Genomic DNA, 18,728 nt, shown 5'->3' with positions numbered 1-18,728 from the left:
AAAATAAAATAATTTCCCAGGACAAACCTGTAATTGTTAGGACAAAGGGCGGAATCATTTTAGAACTGTCAAATCACCCTCCAGGAATGTACATTTCTACTAGCAGTATTTTCTCCCTACCCTTGCCAATGTGAGGTTTTGAGAAGCTTTCAAAAATACCAACCACTTCTCAACAGACCTTTCCAACTTGCTCAAGTTCTTTCCCAGAAAAAACTATTATGGGTTTGTGCTAGTTTCCTCCTTTAAACCCTGCTAAACCTCATCTTAGAAATGAGTGGTTTTTGTAAGATCCAGAGCAAACAGACCAAATGTTCTGAGAAAGAACAATAGTTGTGACTGCTAGTGCCTTTCCCTGGAAACTAAGCTATTAGGAAAGGGGCAAATCCAGCAGGTCTGGGGGCAGCAAGAGTGTGGGCTTCTGAGTCAGACCGATCCAGGTACTAATTCCTGCTCAGTCACTAACCAGACAACCTTCTGACTCTTTCTACTCTCAGTTTTCTCAGCTGCAAAACAAAGGAGACTAATACTTACCATACAATAAGGTTATGAGTGGTGGCACATTCAATAAGCTTTAACTGGATACCTCTGAGGCTCAAAAGAAAAAAGACAGGAAAGAGGACACTAACCTTCTCTGCAAAAGTGAAAATCTTCCTCTGATCAACACCTCCAAACTGGGCATCTACTTTCAAATACTCTTCATCCAAGGCCTGTGGAGAGAAATGGGTGGGCATAAACTCCTACTGTATTTCTTCTATATGGGTCTGAGAAATCAGGAACTTTTGAAAATCACTATGCTTTTCAGAAGGTAGAGCCTGGAAGTAAATAAGCAGCATCCAGCCTCCGTTGGCCTCAAGAGCTCCACAAACATTTGCTGAGTGCCGGTACTGAACAGTACTCCAAGCGGATGTCATGGGGTAAAAAATAAAAATATTCTCTGGCCTCAGGAAGCTCATAACCCAGTGGGAAAGGAGGGAAGAAGACAACGAACCATTGTCATGGAAAAGATACCCCTGAATAATGCAGCCTATGGAAAGTGTTAAATAAGTGGCAAAAGAAGAAAGTGCCCAGAGAGCTCAGAAATAAAGGCAAGGCTAAAGCCAGTAAACAAAGAGTTATTGTCCCTTACTACATGCCAGGCCTTGTGCCAGCCCTGTGGATGCAGAATCAGACCCAGAATCTGCCTTCAAGAAGCCAATTACCCAGTCGCAGAGAGAGACAAGGAAACAGATAGTTTCAATACAGTGTGCTAAGGGACCAACCCAGATGTTCATTTAAAGAGCAGTGCTAATACAAAGCAAGAAATGATTATCTCTATCTGCTCAAACAGGCGGCATTAAGGCTTCCTAGAATCAGATTGTAGGCTGAACTTGAGTTTGAAGAATATATAGATGTTTTTCACCATGCAGAGGAAACAGCATGTGAGAAGGCACAGAGGTGTGAAGTGTTTAGGGAAATTATGAGTAATTCAGTCTGCCAAAGCACAAACTCCAAGGGATGGGGGAAGTGGTTAATGATGATGATGTTAGAAAAGTAGGTAAGGACCCTGAATGTCATGCTGGGTGCCTAGCATTATTCTGGTCCATAAATGGTTTTAAGGAGAGAAGAAACATGGCCTGCACTGTAGAAAGATCACACCAGTGAGAGGGCAGAGCATGGAGTGGAGGCCTGTGAGTTGGAGACAAAGAAAATCGCTGTAAGGCCAGGTGAGAAATAATGATGAATCAAGTCAGTGCAGATGTCGAGCAAGATTGAATTTAAGAGATTTTTTGGAAGTAGAATTGATAAAATTTAGCGTCTGGTTGGATGAGGGTAAGAGGAAGGAGGAGAGGTGGAGAAAGATGAGCAAGCAGGAAGAATCTAGAACAGCATTGTCCAATAGGACTTTTTGTGATAAGTATTTTCTGTATCTCTGCTGTCCAACATGGTAGCCACTAGCCACACATGGCTCATGAGCACCTGAAATATAGCCAATGTGACTGAAGAACTAAAAATTTTAATTTTAATTACTTTTAATAGCCACATATGACTATGACTAGAGGCTACCATAGTGGACAGTGCAGATCTAGAATGTCTCCGGGTTTAACCTTTAGAAAGATCACTTGGAGGTGACAAGGGAAGACTTGATTTTCTTACATCAAATGTAGAAATATACAGGGCCGGCCAAGTGGCTCAGTTGGTTAAGAGCTTGCTTAAGAGTGTGAGCTCTGAGCATTAGGGTCACTGGTTCAATTCACGACCTGAGTTGAGCTGTCAACAGGTGGCAGGATGGCTCAGCTAAAACAAACAAACAAACAAAAAACCCCCCCAAAACATAGAAATATACAAAGAAAAAATTAAGTCTATCTACAGTTTCATCCTGCCTTCCCGAAGTAACCAGTATTAACAACTTGCGAATATACATACACACGAAATAGAGTATGCTTGTTTTATTTAATGGAAAATAGGATCATGCCTAAAATTTATTTTCACACATTGCTCTGAAATTAATTTTCTTCAATTAAGAAATGAAGATCAACGTAAGGAAGATGGGTGAGATGAACAGTGTTTTAAAGGACAGATAGGTAGGGAAGGACTTACAATGGAAAAAGTCAAAGAGGGTTCCAGGAAGTGGGGGTGGGGAGCGGAGGAGGGAGACAGGCAGAAAGGCCTACAGTATGGTGAAGGAACAGCAAGTGCATCAGTTTAACGTGGCTGAGAGAGAGGTTTTCATCAGTGGTTAGAAACAGAACAGAAAAGGTCACTGGGCAACTCTATCCCTCCCAAGTACCTGTAGTCCGGGGTACAACAGACCACTCAGCAAAGGGTGCTCCACCTGCTTGACCACCTCAGCTCCCGCTTTCTTGGCATCGTGTTGTGTTACCACAGAGGAGAGTCTATATACATCTAGTGTGTACTCTCTGAAGAGGCAGGAAAGAGGGGATAGCGGTAAGACTGGGCCCAGGCCTTACTTTAATCCTAAAGCACGTTAATTCACTCTCCCAATCTTAGGACATTCCAAGAGAGCACGGCCTGGTAGCTTCTAAAATGTGAGCGGTCCATCTTCTCACTCAAAAAAGACTGTTATTTCCCCATGTATAAGACGCACCTTAATTTTGGAGCCCGAAATTTGAAAAAAAAAAATGGATTACATAAAGTTATTGAACTCAAGTTTTACTTATCATAAAATTCATACAGGGCCGGCCGAGTGGCTCAGTTGGTTAAGAGCTCGCTCAAGAGTTTGAACTCTGAGCAACAGCGGTTCGATTCCCAGCCCAGGCTGAGCAGCCACTGAGCTGCCAAAAGGTGGCAGGATGGCTCAGCTAAAAAAAAAAAAAATTTCATACAACTTCTCATCACTGTCAAAACTCCCAACCATTAGCTTGTCCTCATCTGTGTCTGATGACGAATCACTGTTGTCATATATTGCCTCTCATGGACTTCTTCTGCCGTGTTATTTTCAGTAGGGTTTCTTCTTTCTGTAGCCAGTCTCGGATTGTTTTCTCAGTTGGAGGAGGACCAAACTTACGTTCAGCAGCACGATTTCCATTAACTTTTGCAAACTGGATCACTTTTAACTTTTTAACTTATTCAGCACTGTACAAAAATCTTTTCTGAGCCATTTCTGGGCAGAACGTGGAAAAACGTAACCTACCGTAATATGCCGGTAACAAGTGCGAAACAATGAGCACAAAGACAACAAGCGTGAGAAAGCGGGAAATGCAAGTAAAAAAACTACAACCACTGTATAAGACGCACCCAGTTTTTAGATCCCAAATTTTTCAAAAAAGGGTGGTACTTCGGGAAATATGGTACTACTTTGTCTTTTTCCTTTTTTTTAAAGGTTTTTATTGGGGAATTGGGGGGATGGGAACAGTGCTGGGGGGTTGGGGGAAGGGGAACAGACAAGTTGCTGTCGTTTTGTTCTTCANGGGGGGGGTGGTGTCCAGGCTCAGAGCCAGCAGCGTGGTCCAGCCATGCCGTCAGTGCAGAATGAGAGCCAGCCTAAGTTGGTGCCATTGCTAGTACCACTCCAGTGGAATGACACTGATGTTAGAGGAATGGGGCATGTCCCTAATCGCATCTTCCCCTTCAACTACCTCTAACTCATGTGCCTTCTTTTCATAGCCAACTTCTTGAAATAGTTGTCTCTTCTGGTCTCCATTCCTTATCTTCCACTCCAGTCTGAATTCCATACACCATCACACCACTGAAAATGCTCTTGCTAAGATCACAGATGGTCTCCACGTTGCTAAATTCAATGAATACTTTTTAGTTCTCACACTCTTCCTGAACACTCTCCGCTTTTGGTCTCCTCTATTTTTTATGCTCTTAGTTTTCCTCCTACTTCTTTGGCTGCTAGGTCTCAGATGTTTTTGCATCTATTCTTCTTCCTAATCATTAAACATTAGCAATCCTTGCGGCCCTATCTCGTCTCACTCTACATTCTCCCTGATCCCCTTCAGTTGCTTCAATTACTATTTACGAGACTCCCAAATCTTCTGCTCACACCCACATATAGAACCGTATCCTTGTTATCAACCCAGTTAATTCAAACTCAACGTGTTCAAAATTAAACTCATGTTCTCACCTTTCTACCTCACTCCCCAACCATCTTTTTCACGTCTAGTTTCACTCTTACTTCAGTAAATGGTGCTATCATTCACCAAATTGCATGTTATTCTGAAACAGCTACTGAACCCTGTTACTTGTCTCTGCCTCTATACAACCATCGTAGTCTATGCCAACATCAGATTACACCAAGATTACTGTAGAAGCCTCCTAATAGGTCTCCCATATCTTGTTCTCTCCAATCCATGTTCCAAAAGACAGCTAGAGAGATCTTCAAAACCCAAAATTTGATAACTCATTTGCCTGTTTAAATACTTTAATAATTTCCTTTTTCCCTAAGACATATTGGAAAAATCCTAATAGGCCAGTATACTGCAGACAAAAAGAGATTTTAGTGTTTCTTCAAGTGATGGTTGGGGAGGCTTTGGAACCCATGAAGACAAAAATTGTTTTGCTGGTTTGAATTGTCTATTAGTAGCACTTGTTAAAATCCTGTTTCAAGCTGGTTGGAGGCTGATCCTGCATCCTCCAAGCCCCCGACTATTTAGAAACTTGGAGGGTTCTCACCACCCAAGGAAAGGTCATATCCCTTATGCTTTAAAACCTGAGCAAGTCAATGCCATTAGCTTTGTCCCCAACCAGCACTATTTTATGGAGAGAGGCTAAGAAATAAAGGGATCTGGTTCAGAGGAAGCACGCAAGAATCTCTAGTTAGGATCAAGTTGTGAGTGGAAATAACCCAAATGCCCATCAACTGAATAATGGAATATTATTCAGCCATAAAAAGGAATGACGTTCTGTTAAATACAACATTGACGAACCCTGAAAAAATTATGTTAAGTGTAAGACACAAAAGGCCACATTTTGTATGATTCTATTTAAATGAATGTCCAGACTAGGCAAATTCATAGAGACAGAAAGTAGATTAGTGTTTCCCTAGGACCGGGGGGAGGGGAGGAATGGTCAGTGATTTTTAATGGGTATAGGTTTTTTGTGGAGTGATGAAAATGTTCTGGAACTAAATAATGGTGATAGTTGTACAACCTTGCAACTACAATAAAACCCACTGAATTGTACACTTTAAAAGGGTGTATTTTGGGCCGGCGGAGGGGCTCAGTTGGTTAGAGCACAAGCTCTGAGCAACAGGGTTGACGGTTTGATTCCCACATGGGCCAGTGAGCTGCGCCTGAGGTGAGCTTCCACTGAACTGGTGACAGCACATGCTCTTAACGATAAGGTTGTCGGTTCAACTCCCCCACGAGATGGTGGGCTGTATCCTCCACAACTAGACTGAAGAACAAAAGGATAGCAACTTGTCTTTTCCCCTTCCCCCAATTCCCCAATAAAAATCTTAAAAAAAAAGAAAGAAAAAGATGGAGTTAACTGTGAAGCAGAATAGCTTTATTGATCCCACCTTTATTCTAGGAGAATAAAAATAAACTGAGTTATTCACTATTATAATCCCCAGTGTCTGGCATATACTAAGAACTCAATACAATATTTGCATGACTTGTTCTTTCACCTTTGTCAGGTCTCTTGTCATCTTATGTCATCTTATCATAGAAGTCTTCTGTAACCACTCTATTTAAATAGAAACTCCCCACTTCCCGAGAACTTTCTTTCCTCCTGCCTGTCTGCTTTGTAGCATCTATCACCATATAATAAAAGTGTTCCCTAAATATCTGTAGAATCAATGTAAAAATGAATGAAATCTCAGACACTTTACTGAGGCTGTAGATTCAAACATCTGTTTATTCAAGGCTGTTCATATGCTTTATTTAAAACTCTAGGGGCCCGCCAAGTGGCTCAGCTGGTTAAGAGTGCGAGCTCTGAACAACAGGGTCACCGGTCCTAGTCCCACATGGGCCAGTGAGCTGTGCCTGAGCTGAGCTGCTGCTGAGCTGCCAACAGGTAGCAGGATGGCTCAGCTGGTGAGAGTGCACGCTCCTAACAACAAGGTTGCTGGTTTGACTCCTGCATGGGATGGTGGGCTGCGTCCACCTGCAACTAAGATTGAACATGGCACCTTGAGCTGAGCTGCCCTGACTGCTGACGGGCGGCTGGTGGTGACTGGACTTGGAGCTGAGCTAGCTGCGCCCTTCAAAACTAAGACTGAAGGACAACAAGTTGGCTGTTCCCCTTCCCCAACACTGTTCCTCTTCCCCAATTCCCCAATAAAATCTTAAAAAAAAAAACCCCAAAAAACTCTAAATGTCCAACAGTGAGGAATGGTAAAGAAAATTATGTTAGATTAATTAAAAGGAGAAATTAAGTTGAAAGCAAGAGTTCTGGGTTCACATCCTGGCTCTTCTACTTACTAGCTGTATAAACTTAAATCTGAATCTATTTCCTTATCTGTGAAATAGAATAAAACGCTTACCTTAAAAACTTGTTCTAAGGGTTTAAATGTAAAAGTGGCCAGTAAAGGGATACATGGCTTATTTGAGAGATTTTAAAAATAAAAAAATGTGGTACCATGGGGGAATTACTTAGGAAATGGTTAAGGTAAAAAATTAGGACACAAAATTATATGTATGCTAACATTAAAAATATGAATAAAATTGACAAAGCAATAATAAAAATTGTTGGGGAGGTGAAAACAAGTGAAATATTTTCCTTTCACATTTCTTTTATCATTATTTGCTGAGGCTGGAAGGAGACAGGGAGGCTGAATGGTTCATCATTACTCTCCCATGTGCTGTGAGCTTTGCAAGGCCAAGGACTTCATTATGGTTACATTTATATCTCCAGCCAATAGGAGAGTACCTAAGCACTTACTAGTCAGTACATTTTTGATGGATGAGTTAAAAGGACAAAGGGTATAAAATTTTTAATGGTTCTTAATAGGTAAAGCCAAACAGCTTCTAATCCAAATTTAAAAAGTACCTGGATTCCACAGGCCTATAATTAGTTAGAAGCACCAGAGCCACAAGGAGGGTAGATGAACAAGCACTTACTTGCTGAGCTGGTAATCAGTGCCTTTGATGAACTTGAGCTTCTCCAAGGGCACACCAATGCTCTCCAGCATTGCCTTGATCACATTCTCATAGTAACTGGTTCGGAGTTCTAGAAGTTCCCATGGGGCTTTCATGTTATCCAGATACGCGTGAAGGTCCGCAAACAGAATTGTCACCTAGACATAAGAGATAGGCGGCCACCAAATGTGAATTTGTCTAAGTACCTGCAAACCCCTCTTCCCTGCCCTGCCCTTGTGAAGTCTCTCTTTTGGCCATTCCCCAAGGGCAACTGCTTGGTTTATAACATTACTTCTTACCTCACATCCTGCTTTCAGGAAGTCCGCGATCTTAGACATAGGCACGAAATAAGCCACATGCGGCTTGCCGGTGGTTGCTGTTCCCCAGTAAATTTTAAGTTCCCGCTCCTTCAGTATCTCCTTCAGCTTCTCTTCCCCCAGTACCTCCTGTTGTGGAAGCAGAAGAGCTGGTTTAATGCTGGTGCCCCACCTTGCTCATCCTTTACCCTGTGACAAGGAAAACAAAGGCATGTGTCACTGGGGGGGGGTGGTGTCCAGGCTCAGAGCCAGCAGCGTGGTCCAGCCATGCCGTCAGTGCAGAATGAGAGCCAGCCTAAGTTGGTGCCATTGCTAGTACCACTCCAGTGGAATGACACTGATGTTAGAGGAATGGGGCATGTCCCTAATCGCATCTTCCCCTTCAACTACCTCTAACTCATGTGCCTTCTTTTCATAGCCAACTTCTTGAAATAGTTGTCTCTTCTGGTCTCCATTCCTTATCTTCCACTCCAGTCTGAATTCCATACACCATCACACCACTGAAAATGCTCTTGCTAAGATCACAGATGGTCTCCACGTTGCTAAATTCAATGAATACTTTTTAGTTCTCACACTCTTCCTGAACACTCTCCGCTTTTGGTCTCCTCTATTTTTTATGCTCTTAGTTTTCCTCCTACTTCTTTGGCTGCTAGGTCTCAGATGTTTTTGCATCTATTCTTCTTCCTAATCATTAAACATTAGCAATCCTTGCGGCCCTATCTCGTCTCACTCTACATTCTCCCTGATCCCCTTCAGTTGCTTCAATTACTATTTACGAGACTCCCAAATCTTCTGCTCACACCCACATATAGAACCGTATCCTTGTTATCAACCCAGTTAATTCAAACTCAACGTGTTCAAAATTAAACTCATGTTCTCACCTTTCTACCTCACTCCCCAACCATCTTTTTCACGTCTAGTTTCACTCTTACTTCAGTAAATGGTGCTATCATTCACCAAATTGCATGTTATTCTGAAACAGCTACTGAACCCTGTTACTTGTCTCTGCCTCTATACAACCATCGTAGTCTATGCCAACATCAGATTACACCAAGATTACTGTAGAAGCCTCCTAATAGGTCTCCCATATCTTGTTCTCTCCAATCCATGTTCCAAAAGACAGCTAGAGAGATCTTCAAAACCCAAAATTTGATAACTCATTTGCCTGTTTAAATACTTTAATAATTTCCTTTTTCCCTAAGACATATTGGAAAAATCCTAATAGGCCAGTATACTGCAGACAAAAAGAGATTTTAGTGTTTCTTCAAGTGATGGTTGGGGAGGCTTTGGAACCCATGAAGACAAAAATTGTTTTGCTGGTTTGAATTGTCTATTAGTAGCACTTGTTAAAATCCTGTTTCAAGCTGGTTGGAGGCTGATCCTGCATCCTCCAAGCCCCCGACTATTTAGAAACTTGGAGGGTTCTCACCACCCAAGGAAAGGTCATATCCCTTATGCTTTAAAACCTGAGCAAGTCAATGCCATTAGCTTTGTCCCCAACCAGCACTATTTTATGGAGAGAGGCTAAGAAATAAAGGGATCTGGTTCAGAGGAAGCACGCAAGAATCTCTAGTTAGGATCAAGTTGTGAGTGGAAATAACCCAAATGCCCATCAACTGAATAATGGAATATTATTCAGCCATAAAAAGGAATGACGTTCTGTTAAATACAACATTGACGAACCCTGAAAAAATTATGTTAAGTGTAAGACACAAAAGGCCACATTTTGTATGATTCTATTTAAATGAATGTCCAGACTAGGCAAATTCATAGAGACAGAAAGTAGATTAGTGTTTCCCTAGGACCGGGGGGAGGGGAGGAATGGTCAGTGATTTTTAATGGGTATAGGTTTTTTGTGGAGTGATGAAAATGTTCTGGAACTAAATAATGGTGATAGTTGTACAACCTTGCAACTACAATAAAACCCACTGAATTGTACACTTTAAAAGGGTGTATTTTGGGCCGGCGGAGGGGCTCAGTTGGTTAGAGCACAAGCTCTGAGCAACAGGGTTGACGGTTTGATTCCCACATGGGCCAGTGAGCTGCGCCTGAGGTGAGCTTCCACTGAACTGGTGACAGCACATGCTCTTAACGATAAGGTTGTCGGTTCAACTCCCCCACGAGATGGTGGGCTGTATCCTCCACAACTAGACTGAAGAACAAAAGGATAGCAACTTGTCTTTTCCCCTTCCCCCAATTCCCCAATAAAAATCTTAAAAAAAAAGAAAGAANCCCCCGTCCCCGCAACTAAGATTGTACACGGCACCTTGAGCTGAGCAGCTGCAAGCTGCCAATGGGCAGCTGGATGGCTCAGTGTGCAACAAAGTTGCTGCATGGGATGGTGAACTATGCCTGCCCCCCAATCCCCCACAACTAGATTGAAAGCGGTGACTGGACTTGGAGCTAAGCTTACACCCACCACAACTAAGATTGAAGGACAACAACTTGACTTGGAGCTGATGGGTCCTGGAAAAACACAATGTTCCTCTTCCCCAATTCTCCAATAAAATCTTAAAAAAAAAAGGGTGAATTTTATGGTATGTGAATTGTATCTCAAAAAAAAAAGAGAAAAACAAAACACAACACTGTGGCCCAACCGATGTATCACTGCTCTTAGAATAAAAACCCAATTTTAAACATAGCCTACAAGGCCCTCATGACCTGGTCCCTGCTACCCTTTCTAAACAAACAAGTAAAATGTACAGTATGTCAGACTGTGATAAGTTCTATGAAGAAACAATAACAAAATCGTCCAGGAAAGGCCTTCCTAATAATTTGACAACAGTCAGAGGCCTGAAGGAGGCAAGGGAATGAGCAATATAAATATTTATTAAGTGCTTGATCTGCACTTTGCTCAATCTACTCCTGCCAAATTAGCCTTTTCTCTGAACCAGTGTTCTTTCTCCCTTTTGGGTCCTGAACTGGGTTCCTTCTACCTGAAATGGCCCCTTCTCACCCTCCATTCTTCCTCATTAACTTCTATTCCTGCTGTTCCCGGGAACAGCAGGAATATATGTGGAGTGAAGAGGTGACTTGCATCCTTCACGGTGCAGTTTAGAGGTTACTTCCTCAGACTTCCCTGACACTACCCCCAGCCCTCTCCCCTAATTTCCTTTCAAAGTTCCAAGTATAGTAACTTCCAGTACTTGCTTCAACTATAATTGTTTGGATTACAGGTCATTTTTAATGTCTGATTTCCTTCAGACAAGCTCTGCGAGGGCAGGGTCCAGATGTACCCTAGTGCCTAGCACCACACCTAGCTGTGTAGAGCACCTAAAATAAGGTATTTGTGTGAGCAAGAGTAACTCCATTTTGTATGAGCAAGAGTGACTCCATCTTGGACACTGAGTGCCAAGGGAATGCCCTATGAAGTAAACAGCTTGTTTGTACAAGTAAACAAGTACCAGATAGCGGAGACACCAGCTGTAAGGACTGATGGAAGGGCGTCACCCAGTTACACCAGGACTTGAAGTCTTTAAGAACCCAGGACTTCGGGACCCTGGAAAGACGGTCTCCCTTGAGAGCGGACTACGCTGCTCCGTGAGCCTCTGAGCTCCAACCTCGCTCCCCAACCGGACTGGATCCTCTCCAGACCTACCTCCTGGACCAGCCGCCGTGCCCCAGGACAGGTGGTCCACGCGCTCTAATTTACTTTGGGATTCGTTTGTAATCCTAAATTTACTACTGTGTACTGTAGTTGGGATTGGAATGCTGCTTGTACCCTATATTGAACTGTGTGATTAAAGAGTGTGAGAGCATCTTATCTGTGTACTTGCCCTTGCCTCTCGCTTGGGCCATCGACGGCTGCAGGGACCGCTTCTGTGTAGGCCAAAGATAGCTGAACGGTTGTCGGAAGCTACCCAAGGCCGTCAGGGTCCCTTGGGGAAATCCCACTGGTTTGCAGGAAAAGGCTGCACTGGCAGACCGTAAGCTCAGCATTCGCTCGCGACACTGGCACATAATACGGTGGACTGAGTGGAAGTCCTCATTTTAAAGCCTGGCTCAACACAGGTAAGCACACTGTGATGTCTGCATTACCCAGCTAATTGCTGCTTGACTGACTGACTGACCGACCAGTTGTGAGAACTGCAGGCTCTCTCAGAGCTGCCTCGGCACGGAGTCCCCGGCCCCACACACTTAGGATCCCGTAGTGGGACTCAGGATCACTGAACCCCGGGCCCCAAGTCCCCAACAGCGCATTTCCAACTCCAAGGACCGACCTGCAGGTTCCGGGTAATAAGGTGCAGCTTCTCTTGTGGGCTTGGAGCGTCCCCCATGGCTCCGTCGCCCCTGTCTCCCGTGATCAGTCCGGCACCCGCGTCCCTTCCTGCGTCGCCGCAGCCGCGTGCCGTGAACAGTAATGCGGGTCCAGTCAGGTTGCATCAGCTGAGCTCGTCACTCGGCTTGCTCGGCCTGGACCTTTCTCCGCCTGGCAGTGGTCGGGAGTCAGGAGCAACAGAGAGTCGAGCGGTTCGATGAGACGAGAAGGGGTGGAGCCAGTAGTCGGGGTAGGCGGTGCGGAGGGCGGAGTTGCAGCGCCTGTGCGGGGCACCACCCTCTGGGAGGCGGGACGGTTTGCTGCCAATCACTGCTTCTTTGCCCTACCCCTGGTGCTGGTCCGGCTGCCTCGGGGTGGGGGAGGTCGAGCAGGGGGGCGATAAAATGGCGCAGGGGGCGGAGTGAGGCGCAGTCTTTCGCCCAGGCCTCGGTCCGGCTTCGGAGGTGAAGAGCGGGAGGGTCGAGGGGGTCGGCGTTCCCCGCCTGGGAGGAGGATGGGGTCGCCTGTTGCTTCTTCAGGGGGCCGCGAACGCAGTCCGCCCCGTTGAGGGGTCGAGAGGCCCTCGCCCTGCTGGGAGAAGGGCTCGTTTTTCGTTCCTGAGGTGATGGTGGCGGGAGGGGGGGAGAGTGTCCCTGCCCCCACCTCCACGTCGGCGGGCAATAGGTGCCCCTCAGCCTGCTGAGGAAAAGGGAGGCTGTTCGGCGTCCTGAGAGGCTAAGAACGACGTCGGTTCTTCTTGCCCCGTGTGCGTGTGCGTGTGGGTGTGGGGAAATGGCTGTGTAGGTGGGTGGGCGACGCCGCTGCTCCCGGCCCCACTGGGGGAGGGTGTAGCAGGGAGGAGCCCGCGGTTTTTCCGCCACGGCTGGGGGAAAGAGAGGATGACCCGCCCCTCGGAGAGTGGGGGGCCTTGGTCCGGCTGCGGTGTGGGTAGCCATCCTAAGGAAGAGGGGTGCCCACGGGCCTGCCGACGGGCAGTTTTGCCCCTACTGGGGGAGGGGCGGGGATCAAGCCAGTGCTTCTCCCGCCTTCCGCGGGGAGGCGGGAATTCTTGATTCTTTCGCTGGAGGGAAGAGGGAAGTGCGAAGGCCCTATCTCGGGGCGATGGTGTGCTGGCGGCGATTGCGTTTCGAAAGGAGTGCAGGGGGAGGTTGAGCGGCATCCTCCGAAGGGTGGATTTGGGCCACCCATCCTCCTGGCTCTCAAACTGGAGACACCACCAGTTCTTCACGGGCACTTGGCGGGCCAAGAAGTGATTGAATTGCCCACCTGCTGCCCCCCACCTGATCTTCCGTTTCTTGTAGATGTGTTAGAGGTTCCAAGCTTTAGCAAACCTGTATACATTATTTAAAATTTTTTTTCTTTTTAAAAAGGAACCTGTTGCTGCAGCTTAGTAATATTTGGTCTCCTATGCCCATGTGGGAGGAGAGTCCTGGGGCCCTTATCTGGTGGAATGTTACTTAAAGCAGAGATTTCCTGCCCTGGGTTGTTTTTCTGTTCTACAGCGTTTCCAGTTACCTCAAAGGGAGTTGCACAATTCTTACAGATAATTTCAGTTCACTTTGATTTTGTTTAAACATTACACCCCTTTTATGGAATATTAAGCCCTACTGAGTGGCTTTTGTGCAGTCTGCCTCACAGGTTGCATGTAGGAAAGGTTGGAAAATCAAAGTCCAGTGGGGGAAGTTCTGCCCCTTAGAAAAAATCCTTGCCCTTGGCCATGCCTATCAGATCCCCCATGGTAATGGTCTTGGCTTTAGAGCCCTGAAAGAGGGATATGAGGTTGTGTCTACTGTTGCAATTTTAGGGGCCTGAATAAAACAAAGCTTTGTGCTCTAAGGCAATAGGCTTCTTAGGTGTGATAAAAATAGAAAGGGAACTAGTTTCTGAGGTTGAAACCAGAAGGTGGGAGAACAGAGCAAGGGCGTGGTGTGGTAAACTGAAGTGTGAAGAAGGGGGTGGACAGGTGAGAGACAGAATAGGGTCACAGAAGGGATGGGGAGCAGAGGAATTAAGAGAGACTTGGGTGATGGGAAAAAATATCCTCCCCTTAAAAATAAAGAGATCCTCATATTTTAGGTGGAGGTTACAAAGCAAGTGCCCAAAACAGCAGGTGATGGTAGAATGGGGGATGGAAGTACTAAGGCTATTTTGTGGAACTTCACTTGAGAACTTAAATTTTATCTGAGATTTTTGTAAATTCATTAAATACCAACTTTCGTTAGTATAGGGCTTTTAGGTTTAGAGTGCTTTCATAAACATGCCCTCATGCGATCTTCATGATAACCTGTGTTTGAAGTTAACACTGAATAATTCCCCACTTTTCAGATGAGTGTTGTCATCTGTTTTGAGATTCTGAGGTCTCTGTTAGTTTAATTTCTTTATATAAGATATTTCAGTGACCATTAATTTGCAGAATTTGCCCAATATTTCAGATATCCATAGAGCCTGGTCTTTAATTTAGTGACAGTATGGTTGATTGTTGGGTTAAACTAGAAGAGATTAGAGCATACCAGATAATTTCTTAACAAGCAAGGACTAGGGGACGTCCCTTACCAGTTCACTCTTTTTCCTACCATTCCTGTGCTTCTCTTAATACTCTTCAGGCATCAGGGAGGTGATGAAGGTGGGGTGAAATAATAACTATAGCCACTACTTATTTAGCGTTTACCTGGTGTCTGTAGCATGTTAAGTGCTTTATGTTCATGATCTCATTTACAGTAATTCTTCCAAATACCCTGTGAGGTTGGTATGATGGTCCCTATTTAATAGGGGAGGACATTTGAAACTTCAGAATGTAATCATTGTTATCTTTCTCCACTGACTTTTAATTTAAAAAATGTTTTTAAAATATTTCAAGCATGTAAAAATTATAAGAAATAACATAGTAATGAATATTATCCTACCCACCATTCAGCTTTATCTTAATGTTAACTATATTTGTTTTAGGTCTTGTTTTTTTCTTTTTTTTGAGAAATAAAACATTACAGATAGAATTGAAGCTTTTATGCCCCCTTGCTATTCCTCTTTCCTCCCCACAGCCAGAGGTAACCGCTATCCTGAACTTGGTGTTTCTTATTTCCATGCATATTTTTATAATTTAATGCTATATGTATCTATCCATACATAATTTATGGTATTGTTTCTTTAACAAATAAATTGCAAAAATGAAAAATCTATGCATTAAAATACAAGACATATCAACCAGTTGCAATGTATGGATGGTCCTTACTTGGATACTGATTTTTTTTTTTTAGATCTTAAAAAAAATATGACATTTATAAAATAAGTGGAAATCTGAATTGGATATTTTATGATAACGAATTCTTGTTATTTACAGATGAACTGATGTGATGCCTGGGATTTGCTTCAAAATAGTCCGGTAAAGGGGAGAGATGGATGGGGCAGGATTAGCTATGGGTTAATAGTTGCTGGGGCTGGGTGTTGGGTATGTGGGGGTTCATTATGCTGTTATGTTATTTTTGTAGAGGTTTTTAATTATCAGTATTTTTTTTAATGAGGAAATTATAAAGAGAATGATTTGAGCAAGTTAAAATTATATGTATATGGTATTATTTTGTATGCTTTTGCTCTCAGACCTATTGAAACATTCTATGAGAGACGCTCAAAAGGGCCCGCTCTGTGCCTTTGGATGTTGTGTGGCATAGGAATTGATGCTTTCGGTGTTGGTGAGAAATATTGATTGATTGGTCCTGTGTGTGCAGTAATGATGTCTTTCTTCCAGTGAGGTTTGGTCACATTAAGGGGTATTTCTCATGTTCTTCCATTCTATCTGGAAAGTCAAGAGAAGACTTTGCATGATAAGGTGCCTTAAATTATTTTTGCTAAGGCACCAAAAACCCTCATCGGTGTCCACATCTTTCATGTATATTCGAGTGTAGTGCATTTAGAAGGCTGTGCCATTTGCTGATTGACCCCCTGGGCAAGTCTATCTCGAGGGTGGTAGAAAGCCCTTGGAATTATTATTAGCATTATTAGAATTAGCATTATTAGTTCTGTGTACTTAGCTAAGTTACTTTATGCCTCTGAAGTTTACTTTCCCAAGAATGAAAATCTGTTGAACTCTTCATTTGGTTAAGCAAATGCTTGAACTAGACCTTTTGGAAGGAGTTGGAGTGAGAATGGGGGTAGTGACTCAAAAAAGGCTTCTCAGAAATGTAGCTGCTTAACCCTAGTGCCTGTGAAACTTAACACTTGACAACCACAAACTTTAAAATTTTTTCTAAAAGTAAATTTTTTTCTTACTGCCACCTAAAGAAATAACTTCACTGTGCAAAATAACTCAGTCACCGGACAGAGAAATTACTTTTCATAAAGGCACCTGCTTCAGTGCCTGAAATTCACACAACTGCTGGTAAAATAAGAGAAAAAGTCTTAGCAGCTCTAAGTTTAAGTACAACAGAAACTTTATTTCTTTGATGAGATCTATGTTACAGAATTAAGGGGTTAAATTAAGGATTTGTAAAATGTCTCAGTGCCTGATTTATAATAGGTACTTCATATTTTTTCCTTTTTTGTCCCACCTCATGACTAAGATGAGTAAGTTTAACTAGGTCCCTTCTTTTTTTCTTTTATTTAGTTCCCCCCTCAATTTTATTGAGATACAATTAACACATAACATTGTATTAGTTTAAGGTGTACAACATAATGATTTGATATATGTACGTATTACGATAGATTACCACAATAAGTTTAGTTAACATACATCACCTCAGTTATAATTTTTCTTGTGATGAGAACTTTTAAGGTTTATTCTCTTAGCAACTTGCAAGTATAAAATACCGTATTGTTAACTATAGTCACCATGCTGTGTATTACATAGGTCCCTTTTAATTCCAAAATTCTGTAATCCCTTCCCTTTCCTTCCAACTTTCTCTAGTGCTGTCTTGTCCATTCCATTTTATATTTTCTCATATTGGTGTATAACTTTAAATGTTGTCTCCCTAGCAAGATTATACATTCCTTGAGGGTGGAAACGATATCTTTATTTTTTAAAAATCATATAGAGACATGTTATCTAGCTTAACTCTGTGATGATAGCAGTCATTAATTTTGTGTTTGTATTTTTCCAGACCTGTTCTTTACATTTATATATGTATTGAAAATGAGACTTTTGTATGTGTGGTCATGATTAACTTTTAGATCTTGGTGGAATCTTAGACATCGCCTAATCCCCCTTTTTTATCCCTTTTCCCCATTTTATAAATGAGGAAACAAGTCCAAATGGTTAAGTGGCTTTCCCAAATTATCATAGCTGGTTAGTGACAGAACCAGGTCTACAACCCACGTCAGGTCTTTGGACTCCCAAGCCAGTATTCATCCTACTAGAGCAAATGATATTCTTAAGAAAGTACAAATTGTTGCAACAAAACTAGTTCCCCTTAGTTGCATAATTTTTCCTCTGAAGGTTTTTCTTTGATGTTCTTGACTCAAAATCCAACTTTCTAGTGTTTAAAAAAAAAATCAAAATTAATAGATGGAGCACCTTAAAGCATTACACAGTTGACTTTGTAATTAGCAGATTTGAAAGTGATGAGTAGATCCTCTAATTTTCTTTGTGCCTGCAGGAAGGTGGGAGTCAATCATTTTGACAAGTCTCCTGAAAGGAGCAGCTAGCAGGAGCTGAAACCTTTTTCCATTTGGTCTTGTGGCGAAGGCAGAGATCACGCCAGCAGCTGCACACAGTATGGAAGACAATTCTTCTTATATTCTTAAAGTTTATTATTATTTTGTTAATTTCAAAAGTAATACATGTTTGTTTTTCTTTTTTCTTTTCTTTTTTTTTTTTTTAAGCTGAGCCATCCTGCCACCGGTTGGCAGCTCAACTCAGGCTGGGAATTGAACCGCTGTTGCTCAGAGCTCAAACTCTTGAGTGAGCTCTTAACCAACTGAGCCACTCAGCTGGCCCTACATGTTTGTTTTTTAAAAAGTGTAAGCTGGGAAAATCCAAACACTTTACATAATATATATTTGTATGTTGTGGATATTATTCCGTGATAGTATATACAGATCTACTTCATTATGCTTTTGAATACAGTAGTCCCCACTTATCCACAGGGGATGTGTTCCAAGACCCCCAGTGGATGCCTGAAACTATAGATTGTACTGAACCCAATATGTACTATGGTTTTTTTCTAGGTCTATACATACCTTTTCACTTACAGGAAGCACTTTACAGCTTCTCTTTGGCATATTCGAATTGCCAGCATCACTGCTCTTGCGCTCTGGGGCCATTGTTAAATAAATAAGGGTTATTTGAACATAAATAAGCTCTGTGATACCACAGGAGTCTGATAACTGAGATGGCTACGAAATGACTAATGGGAGGGCATATACACTGTGGATATGCTGGACAAAGGGATAGATAATTCACATCCTGGACAGGACAAAATGGCACGGCACAAGATTTATTTCATCATGCTCCTCAGAATGGTGTATGATTTAAAACTTAAGATTTATTTCTTTATTATTATGTTTTTTTTAAAGATTTTTATTGGGGAATTGGGGGAAGAGGAACAGACAAGTTGCTATCCTTTTGTTCTTCAGTCTAGTTGTGGAGGACATTGCTTCACTGGCTCAAGTTGGCACCAT

General features: G+C 42.8%; 2 protein-coding genes across 10 annotated transcripts in view; one reads left to right on the top strand and one right to left on the bottom strand.

Moving 5' to 3' along the window:
- YARS1 (tyrosyl-tRNA synthetase 1) overlaps positions 1 to 12,862 on the bottom strand; it is a 34,359-nt gene extending 21,497 nt beyond the window's left edge. The window contains exons 1-5 of one of the 2 annotated variants that reach the window (XM_019659203.1): positions 12,061 to 12,862; positions 7,823 to 7,969; positions 7,506 to 7,681; positions 2,768 to 2,897; positions 627 to 707 (exon numbers count right to left, since the gene is read on the bottom strand). In XM_019659203.1, coding sequence (XP_019514748.1) covers positions 627 to 707; positions 2,768 to 2,897; positions 7,506 to 7,681; positions 7,823 to 7,969; positions 12,061 to 12,117 — 591 coding nt within the window. In that variant the 5' untranslated portion in view covers positions 12,118 to 12,862. Of the gene's footprint in view, positions 1 to 626; positions 708 to 2,767; positions 2,898 to 7,505; positions 7,682 to 7,822; positions 8,030 to 12,060 lie in introns of both variants that reach the window. The other variant, XM_019659212.1, reaches the window with a different exon arrangement.
- S100PBP (S100P binding protein) overlaps positions 12,477 to 18,728 on the top strand; it is a 40,913-nt gene continuing 34,661 nt past the window's right edge. For 5 of the 8 annotated variants that reach the window (XM_019659264.1, XM_019659284.1, XM_019659275.1 and 2 more), the window contains exons 1-3: positions 12,477 to 12,562; positions 15,457 to 15,498; positions 17,705 to 17,821. The gene's annotated coding sequence lies outside the window, so the exon portion shown is untranslated. Of the gene's footprint in view, positions 12,563 to 12,639; positions 12,721 to 12,778; positions 12,865 to 15,456; positions 15,499 to 17,704; positions 17,822 to 18,728 lie in introns of those variants that run through there. The other 3 variants (XM_019659244.1, XM_019659238.1, XM_019659231.1) reach the window with 3 other exon arrangements.

The sequence above is a fragment of the Hipposideros armiger genome, unplaced genomic scaffold, assembly GCF_001890085.2.
Source record: "Hipposideros armiger isolate ML-2016 unplaced genomic scaffold, ASM189008v1 scaffold_10, whole genome shotgun sequence".
Taxonomy (NCBI): domain Eukaryota; kingdom Metazoa; phylum Chordata; class Mammalia; order Chiroptera; family Hipposideridae; genus Hipposideros; species Hipposideros armiger.
Note: the sequence above shows the minus strand (reverse complement) of the source record. Positions and strands in the feature narration are given on the sequence as shown.